The sequence below is a fragment of the Octopus bimaculoides genome, chromosome 14, assembly GCF_001194135.2.
Source record: "Octopus bimaculoides isolate UCB-OBI-ISO-001 chromosome 14, ASM119413v2, whole genome shotgun sequence".
In the NCBI taxonomy this organism is placed as follows: Eukaryota; Metazoa; Mollusca; class Cephalopoda; order Octopoda; family Octopodidae; genus Octopus; species Octopus bimaculoides.
This window is the reverse complement of record NC_068994.1, coordinates 51,750,573-51,760,754: the sequence shown is the minus strand read 5'-3', so window position 1 is coordinate 51,760,754 and position 10,182 is coordinate 51,750,573. Positions and strand designations below refer to the sequence as shown.

The following is a 10,182-nucleotide window of genomic DNA, read 5'->3' as shown; positions in this document are numbered from 1 at the left end:
AATTAGCAATTAAAAAAGTGAACTGTGACGAGCTGGAGTTTGCTTTTTCTTATAATTTCGTTCTGTCACTAGTTTTGTATAGCTGAGAGAAGTAAATGAAAATGTGTGTTTATAGGTGTTAAGGTATGTGTGTGTGTGTGTGTGTGTGCATATATATATATAGTATGTGCGTGTGTGTGTGTGTGCCTATGTATATACATATATATGTGCGTGTGTGTATATTTGTATATGTATGTGTGTACATGTGTGTGTGTGTAGAAGTATATATGTGCGCATGTGTGTGTATATGTATGTGTGTGCGCGCGCGTTTGTATCGGGAGAATTTGTATCTATGCAAGTGTTTATAGATATGTATACATAAACACAACCTCTCGAGCACTTAAAAAAAAACAAAAAAAAACGAAAAGAAACTCCCGCATTTATTACATTTATTTATTAATTTTGTTTCAAACTAAAAGTGTTAAAATAAAATACCGCGATTGAAAGAAAAGCAACAATTTGCAAAGATATATTGGCGGTCTCTCTCGAGTGCGAGGAAAGCAGTTGTGATCAGGTGTGCCGTTTCTTGTTGAGCAACCTGTACACTTGGTTGGCTTATAGTGCTCAAATGTTTATGCTGTACAGGGTGTCCACAAAGTCTGGGTACATAGAGTAAATAGAATCATAACATAAACAATTAAATGTGAGAAATTATAATTTCTTAAAGTATGTGTTAATCCCCATGTACCCAGACTTTGTGGACACCCCGTATATTATTAGCCCACTCTCTCCATCAAATTGTCATTGCCTGTACAGGTGCACGCTGTGCCACAGTCAGACGTCTGAGTGATCGCAGAATAACGTGAGATGAAGTGAGTTGCTCAAGAACACAATGCACCGCCCAGTCCTGGAATCGAACTCACGATCTCGCGATCGTAACAACTTAACCACTAGACCGCGCACCTTCACACACACAGACACTCATACATACACATGAGTTATGTGTAATTCGGATATCCACTCCGTATATTAATGTTATGTATGTGAGTGTGTGTGTATTTGAGGGAGAGAGAGAGAAACAACGAAGTGGGCAGGTCGTTAAGCCAGTTGTCTCCCATGTTTCTGAGATTTATCTTTTTCTGTACAGACTGTAGAACTGTGCAAGTTACTTGGAGATACAACGGAAACGTTTTAAATGTAAGTAGAGAAGTCATTAATGAATATATAAATGATTCAGGAAGGGATTTTATATTACTTTTGAAAAATTCTAACTGGAGTGCCAACTTCGGGGTGGAGGGCTGTTAGAGCCATCCGTCGCAGTACAAGTAATATTAATAATAATAATGATGATATATATAAAGGTAGATTTTTTTTTGTGACCAGATCATAGTTTACTACGAAAGATTTTGATGCTGTTTGAATGCAAGAAACGTGACATTTCAGATGGATCCCCGTCTGTTTCGATGCTGACTATTCCAGCTGTTCGATCGTCAACAGAACTACGGGCTTATCGAATTGTAGTGTAAGTGGCTGGTTACTCCGCGGACACTTGCTCCCTTACGTAGAGTCAGTGTATGACGAGGTTGGTCCATTGAATTACAAGTACATCCCATCCGACGAACTTCCATCCGGTTTCCCTCTACTCTGTTTCGTAAACAGTACTTGCCCAAGATACCATATAGTGAGATCGAACCCAGCCCTCATTATTCCAAGGCTCACTTTTTAATCATTCGACCATGCTTGCGTTTATTTACACATGCATGCTCACATGCGGGCATAATGCGTAGGATGTATTTAGTATCTGATACAATATTAATAGTATAACAGAGACTCGTTCTAGAGTATATATTATAACTAGTGGTTAGGTACAGCTCGTATATATCAACATCATCGTCGTCATCATCATCATCATTTAATGTCTGTTTTCCATGCTGGCATGGGTTGGAGTAGGAGTGGGGTCAGAGTGTTGATGTTGAGCAGAGAGTCAGGCAATGTTAATGTTGAATCAAGAGTCTGGCAGACCAGAGGGCTGCACTAGGCCCCAGTCGTCTGTTTTGACATGGTTTTATTTAGTGGGTAGCTGTTGGGTAATCAGACAGTCTTGATGTTGAGTGGAGAGTCATTGTTGGTGCTGTGTGGAGAGTCCGGTAGTGTTGATGTTCAGTGGAGAGTCAGACTGTATTGAGGTTGAGCAGAGAGTTAGACAGTATTGAGGCTGAGTAGAGAGTCAGACAGTGTTAATGTTGAGTCAAGAGTCAGTGTTGACGTTGAGTGGAGAGTCAAACAATGTCGATGTTGAATGTAGAGTCAGTGTTGGAGTTAGATGGAGCATCATTGTTGATATTGAGTGAAGAGTCAATTTTGATGTTGAACAGAGAGTCAGACAGTGTTGAGTGGAGAAGCAGACAATTTTTGGTGTTGAATGGATGAGTCAGTGATGATGTTGAATGAAAACTTAGTGTTGATGTTGAGTTAAGTGTCAGTATTGAATGGAGAGTCAAACAGTGTTGATGTTGAATGGAGAGTCATAGACTGTGAATACATGTTCACTGTGTAGATGTTGAGGTTTCTTTTAATTTCCTTTTCTTTCTTTGTCAGGAATGAGGAAAGCAGTGCCCCAAAACCCTTTATAGGGCCTCTGAGACAAGTGGGAGAAAGGGTGGGTGAGAGGGAGGTAGGGTCGTACCCTCTAACTGGCGTTATGGCCCAAAATGCTTTAGCAAAGTCTATACAGAAGCATGTCATTTTGCCAGGTTGGTGCTAGTCTACCTCTGAGAATGCTCGTCTTAAAAAGATGTGTCGAGACAGATACTGCAAGGAATCACTCGATAATTATACTGGCGGTTTATTGACAGGGCAAACAAATCCATATTGACAGGACAAATAAATCCATTTTGTCATCTTTACTGAGAGGACTCCATTATATAAACTGTGAGTGTTGAATAGTTAAATAATCAGAAGATGACTATATAGACATGGCATATAGATAATGTGTGTGTGTGTATTCACAGCCATGGAAACAAATATTCCTTGAAATTAAAAAGGTGGCAAGCTTGCAAAAACGTTAGCATGCCAGGCAAAATGCGTAGCGGTTTTTCATCTGTCTTTTCAAATCCTGCTGAGGTCGACTTTGCTTTACATCCTTTTGGGGTCAATAAATTAAGTACCAGTTGCGTACTGGGGTCAGTCTAATTGAATGCTCCCCCTCCCCAAAAATTTCAGGCCATGTATGCATACATGCGTACGTACATACATACATACATGCATGCATACATACAGACAGACACACAGACAGACAGACAAACATAGATAGTGTGAATGGATAAGGATATGAAATCTGGGCAGATACCTTACTACTTGGACAGAGTTTTAAATAGAATATATTGTGTATATGACTGTAATAAACAATCTTTGTGGATGTACAATTATCCATCCTTATTTTAATGTCTTATATATATATTTGCCTGTATAATATGTATATTAGATACATTAATTATACAGGGTGTCCACAAAGTCTGGGTACATGGGGATTAACACATCCTATAAGAAATTATAATTTCTTATATTTAATTGTTTATGTTATGATTTTATTTACTCCATGTACCCAGACCTTGTGGACACCCTGTATATTAATCATTTGTTTCATATATTTAGTTGAAGAGTATATATTTTTAATTTCAAAATATGACACCATAATTTTGTCATTTATTTTCAGGAATTACCATCTCCATGGTGTCAAACAGTCTCCGCATTTTGGTGTATTTTTACCAGGTAAATGCATTGGTATGCTTGCAGTTATTCTGTGGTGATAGCAGTTTCTCATCATTTCCATGGAATTTGTGGCAGTTATCATCTTCAGTTCTGTGATGGCAGCACCACTTGACCAAACTCACTTCTCTTAAGTTTTAATCGTTTTTGCACAAAACATTATTATGATGTGCAGATTTTGCCCCCAGAAGCAGCAACAGCAACAACAAAAATATGTTTGCACAAAATTCTTGAGTGCATTTAAACCTGAAAGTATTAAGATGGTTTTGGCATCTATTTCATAAATGCAAAAAAGAAAGAAAAGAGATTTAAGTATGCATACAGTATATAAAGTATGTTACTTTAGGGTTTTGATGATGGATGGTGCCTGTGAACCAGCCATGCATCACTTTTGAACAAATGTAGCTTTTGCATATGTGTTTGTTTCCTTTGCATGCTGGTTGCATATTTGCATTTGCACACAGAGGAAACAGAACATTGCATAGCTATTTTCCACAGTGACAATAACTTCAAAGCAACAAATTCATTTATTTATATATTTTTATCATTGTTTCATTCCTGAAAATTTGTTCCTTTTAAACCATTTACACACACACACACACACACACACACACACACACATCATCATCGTCGTTTAACGTCCGCTTTCCATGCTAGTATGGGTTGGACGATTTGACTGAGGACTGGTGAAACCAGATGGCTACACCAGGCTCCAATCTGATTTGGCGAAAAAGAAGCACACTCTAAAGATAGAGCTGTAATGTATTTATATGCAATTAAATATATGTCTGGTCATAGAGTGACCAATGGTTTTGCATCCATGAAGCACTTAGCTTTATAGACAACTCGTCAGGCTCTAATGGCGGAGGGCATATGACCTCTCATCAAACTGGAGGGAGGAAACTGTGTATATATATATATATATATATATATATATATATATATATACATACATACTTACATATACCTTTCAGCTTGAAAAATACCCGTCATCATGCAGGCCAAATGTGAAATATGTCACAAAGAATTCTCTCAGAAAATCTATTTGAGAGTACATATGAAAATGCATACTGGGGCAAAACCATACCAATGTGAGGTTTGTGGCAAGGAGTATGCTAAGAATGCTCATCTTAAAAGACATGTTGAGACTCACACTACCAGGAAAATTCATCACTGCGATGAGTGTGGCAAGAATTTTACTGTACAAGCTCAGTATGAAATGCATGTGAGGAGACACAATGGAGAAAAACCATTTTGTTGCAAGATGTGTACCAAGGATTTTGCAACTAATTACCACCTGAAAAGACACATTGCTATACATTTAGGGCTGAAACCATACCATTGTGATATTTGTAGTAAAGACTTTACAACGAAACCTCAGCTAGTTACACACATCAGGACACACACGGGAGATAAACCTTTTGGCTGTGAAAAGTGTGATAAGAAATTTTATAATAAATCTCATTTAACAAGACACATCAAAACTCATTTAGGTGTGAAGCCTTTTCCTTGTGGAGTTTGTGGAAAGAGTTTTTCTATTAAATCTTTATTGGAAATGCATTGTAGAACGCATTCAGGCGTGAAACCGTTTCATTGTGATATCTGTGGGAAAGACTTTTCTCATAAATCCAGCTTAGAAGTCCATAACAAATCACATACTGGTGATAAACCCTTTACCTGTGACATTTGCGGGAAAGGGTTTGCTTCGAAGAGTTTCCTAAGGAAACATGTCCGAAGACACACAGCTGTGAAGCAGTTTCACTGTGAAGTCTGTGGCAAAGATTTTCTGCAGAAAAATAATTTGGAAATACACATGAGGAGACACACAGGTGAAAAACCTTTTGTTTGTGATATGTGTGGCAAAGAATTTGCTCAGAATTTCCAGCTGAAAGGGCATATGAGAATCCACAGTGGAGAGAAACCATTCACTTGTCAGATTTGTGACAAAGAATTTGTTCAAAACTTCCACTTACAGGGTCACATGAGAATGCATCTGAGAGAGAAGAATTTGCAATGCAAAGTATGTGAGAAAACCTTTTCTGAAAATTTCCACTTGAAAAGACACATTCGAACACATACCGGAGAAAAACCCTACCTGTGTGAGTTGTGTGGGAAGGGGTTTTCTGACAATTATCACCTGAAACGACACATTCGGATACACACGGGAGAGAAACCTTTCCAATGTGACATTTGTGAAAAGCAGTATGCTGAGAAAAGCTTGTTGAAAAAACACATCAAAACACACACACTGGAAAATATTTTCCATTGTCAGGTCTGCGGTGAAGACTTCTTCGATTACTTTCATCTAAAGATTCATTTGGAATCACACATTGCTTAAACATTCAATTACATCTGGAACCAAGAACTGGGATCATTGTCACAATGAAGCTGTTATTGTTGTGGGTATATTTATTGTTTTGTTGACACATGTGGACACAGTAAAGACCTTATGCCAAATTACATTACTTCAAACTGGAGGCTTTACTATAATTAGTTTAGTACCTCACATAAATAACCACAAGTGATATACTGTCAGGGGAGATAATACAAGAGGCTCAATTTAATCAACCATGCTGAATATATAATAATTAAAAAAATCATCTTGAAGACCTTGTCCAATGAAGTTTCTGCTTGTCGGTGTGTTAGCAGTGGACTGACTAACTGTTTGACTGTATCTATCTTTCTTGTTACTATATTGTTCAGTGTTCAAATCCTGCCAAAGTGAGAGTCAACTTAACTTTTTAGGGTCTCTAAGATGATATGAATTGAATGTCACTAATAATCGGAAGTGGGATGCGGGATGTGTCAGCTCACTCCGTTATAACCGTCGTTACAAAAATTAACTTTTTATATCCTCTGCCTCATCAAAAAGAGAGTGAACTTTGTTGTTTGCCCCCCACCACACCACACCCCCAGCAGATATATCTGGAGAATGTTGACAGTCTCGTTGATAGAAATATTGGACAACCAACCAACCAACCAGCCGAAAGGGATCAGCTATTTGAATCTTGTTAATATTACTGCTGTGTGTATCTGTAGACAAGACATTTAACTCTTTCAAGTGGTCCAACCCACTGAACTTTTAATACGTTTGAAATAATTCACCATTGTATGTAACAGCAACACTGTAGGACTTTGGCAGGCAATTTGTAAATATTGCTGAGCTGTCCTGAGTTTAGTTCCTTCTGTGGCTACAAAATATTGTACAACTTGGTGAAGTGTGAAGTTCGACAAACTGTCTGCCTTGTCGCAGATACACAACATCAAACCTATATATTTTCATGACTGCTCTTTAATCCAATGGAGTGATTCAGAAATTGCACACACATGTAAACATGACCTAAATATAGTTGAAAAGTTTTCTTTGCAATCACATGATCCTTGGTTTGATCCAAGTGTGCTACACCTTGGTTAAAAAATTAGGATAAAGTTCCTTGAATCATATAGACTCATAGCACCAGTTTCCTGGTTTCTGTGATGTATATATTCCTCACCTGGATGGGACGCCAGTCCGTCACATGGTTTCTCATTTTTGCCAGCTGAGTGGACTGGAGCAATGTGAAATGATGTGTTCTCTGCTCAAGAACACAATGCATCGCCCAGTCCAGGAATTGAAATCGCAATCTTACAATCACAAGTCCTGCAACACTCTAACCACAAAGCCATGCACTTCCACTGTAAAAACTGTGTAGAAGCCCACCTAATGAGCTATACTTGTTCTTGCATGTTCTGTGTAATTCTTCATCCAATTTAACACCACTACAAGACACTGTTCTCTGTGAACTGCACATGCATGCACATATTTTGCAACCAATGCACAAGTGACATTACTGTGCTTATGAAAACTGAGTTGACGAAAATTATGATTTCAAATTTTGGCACAAGGCCAGCAATTTCAAGCAAGGGAATAAGTCAATTACATCGACCCCAGTGTTCAACCCCGAAAGGATGAAAGGCAAGGTTGACCTCAGCTGTCTAAAATAATGCAATAATTAATAATTATTGTTATGTTAGATATGGCCATGATTCAGTGGTTATGATGTGCACTTCACAACCGCATCATTTTGGATTCCAGCCCATTGCTTGGCACTTTGGGCAAGTGTCCTCTTCTGTAGCCTTTGGCCAACTGATACCTTGTGAGTGAAATTTGGTAAATGGAAACTGCATGTTTTTAAACTGGTACTCCATCAGTTACAACAATCACTGTTCTGGTAGGTTCGATCATCAGAAATCTAAAGGATTTGTCCTTTCATTTAGTGATTGACAAAGCATCTACACTAGGATTCACTCTGTTTACTAATGGTCTGTGACTGGACAGCATTGCTTCAACCCTTATGTTACCAAACTTTTGTTAAATTATCCTGCCTTTGTTTCAATTAATTTTGAAAATGATGGAGAATTTAATGAAATAACTTTTGCCATTATTAAGCTGGTGTATGGAACATAAATTAACTAGAAATTTTAATGAAAGGTTTTAACTTTAAAACAAGATGTTTATATCATAGAACCAAGAGGGGTAGTCTCAAGTGGGTTGGTATCAAAAGGGTTAAAAAGAAAATGTCTGCAGGACCGTTTGACCTCCTATGAATAACAGCCAAATATCCCTCAAATTATACCTTGCCATCTTAGATGAAGGCCACACCAAAATAATCAAAACAAAAAAAAAAAAATTTGACATGATGGTCACAGCTGGAATGTGTATCATCATAAGTCTACTTGATCGGGCTGATCTGGGAACTAAACAATGATAAACTACTCTCCTATCAGTATTAATGCATATTGATTTTTTTTTTTTGATATCTTGAAATATTTGTGTCATATCAAAGATTGAGAGAACGCAACAAACCAAAAAGGAATGATGAGACTTGACCAGAAACACTGAGGTGAAGTTAAAGAGAACTCATAAAGAACTAATGAAAATGTTGGGTTGAAGTATATTTTATCTCCATGGCACAAACAGATGTACCCCTCTTCCCTGCTAAAAAGAAAAACAAATGAAAATATTTTAAAAATGGTACTACAGTTTGGCACTTGTAAACATGTCTGTAACATTTAGAAAACATGGGGAAAACAACAATTTTTTCATGTCTATTTTTCCATCTGTTACTTTTATGACTAGTCAGGTGACAACAGTTTCCATAGAGACTGTGTGTAGCTGTGTGATAAGAAGTTTGCTTCCCAACCACATGGTTCCGGGTTCAGTCCCACTGAATGGCACCTTGGGCGAGTGTCTTCTGCTTTCACCCCAGGCTGACCAAAGCCTTGTCAATGGATTTGGTATGGAAGATCAAAGATGTCTGGCATATATACATTATATGTGTGTGTGTGTGTTTGTTTTTGTTTTGTGTTTGTTCCCCACCACTACTTGACGACTGGTGTTGGTTTGTTCATGTCCCCATGACAGCAGTTTTGCAAAAAAAGAGATTGATGGAATAAGTACGAGTCTTAAAAAATTTTTTTAAAAAATGTCCTGGGGTCAATTCATTCAACTAAAACCTTTCAAGGTGGTGCCCCAGCATGGGCAAAATCAAATGACTGAAACAAGTTGAAAGAAAAAAGACAAAAGATGGTCATTTAACAATCATATTCTCATTGAAGCCATTTTGTCACATTGACATTCCTATTTTCTAAGATACCATCTTGTATTTATGACTGAACTTGTCACAGTCCTATTCTCATAGAAACAATCATATGACAGTTTTTCCCCCCACCACCACCACCACTCATAGAAACCATCTTGCATTTATGACTTGTCTTATGACAGCTTTGTTTCCATAGAAGCCCATTTAATGTTTATGATAAACCACATAGTTATATTCATGTAGAAACCATCAAAATTTTATTACTCGTCACTTGGCTGTTTTGTTCATATAGAAACTACCTTATTTTTATGAATGTGTTCACATGACAATTTTGTTCTCAAAGAAGCCACCATACATATTTGACTGTGACCATGTAATGGTTTCATTTCCAGAGAAACCATCCAGTATTTATGAGAATGTTCCCATAGAAGCAATCTTATGTTGATGACACTGATGTGTATGACTGGTTCATGTACATGACAAATGTATTTTTTTTGTCTATTCCCTCTCAGCCTCCTCCAAGAGAAGCATCTTATGTTTATGACTGTGATCATGTGATAGTTTTGTTTCCATAGAAACCATTGATAAAAATGATTGATCGCAAGCTGAAAGAAGTGACATCTTACAGAAATATAATATAATATAATGTAATATATTATATGTCACTGTGATATCATGTGATATCCTCTTGATTACAAAGACGTGAGAAAACACCATAAGGTCGTGATATCATAGCAAACACATGAAAACAACAAAAGAAATAAAATGATATTTATGAACTTCTTTTCTCCTATTGACTATATCATCTATATAGACATACATATACATATATATATATATATATATATATATA

General features: G+C 37.2%; 1 protein-coding gene across 2 annotated transcripts in view; it reads left to right on the top strand.

The window, feature by feature from the left end:
- LOC106878571 (gastrula zinc finger protein XlCGF57.1) overlaps positions 1-10,108 on the top strand; it is a 12,973-nt gene extending 2,865 nt beyond the window's left edge. The window contains exons 1-2 of one of the 2 annotated variants that reach the window (XM_052972866.1): positions 591-1,176; positions 3,695-10,108. In XM_052972866.1, coding sequence (XP_052828826.1) covers positions 4,742-6,085 — 1,344 coding nt within the window. In that variant the 5' untranslated portion in view covers positions 591-1,176; positions 3,695-4,741 and the 3' untranslated portion in view covers positions 6,086-10,108. Of the gene's footprint in view, positions 1-590; positions 1,177-3,694 lie in introns of those variants that run through there. The other variant, XM_052972865.1, reaches the window with a different exon arrangement.
- Positions 10,109-10,182: the final 74 nt, after the last annotated feature.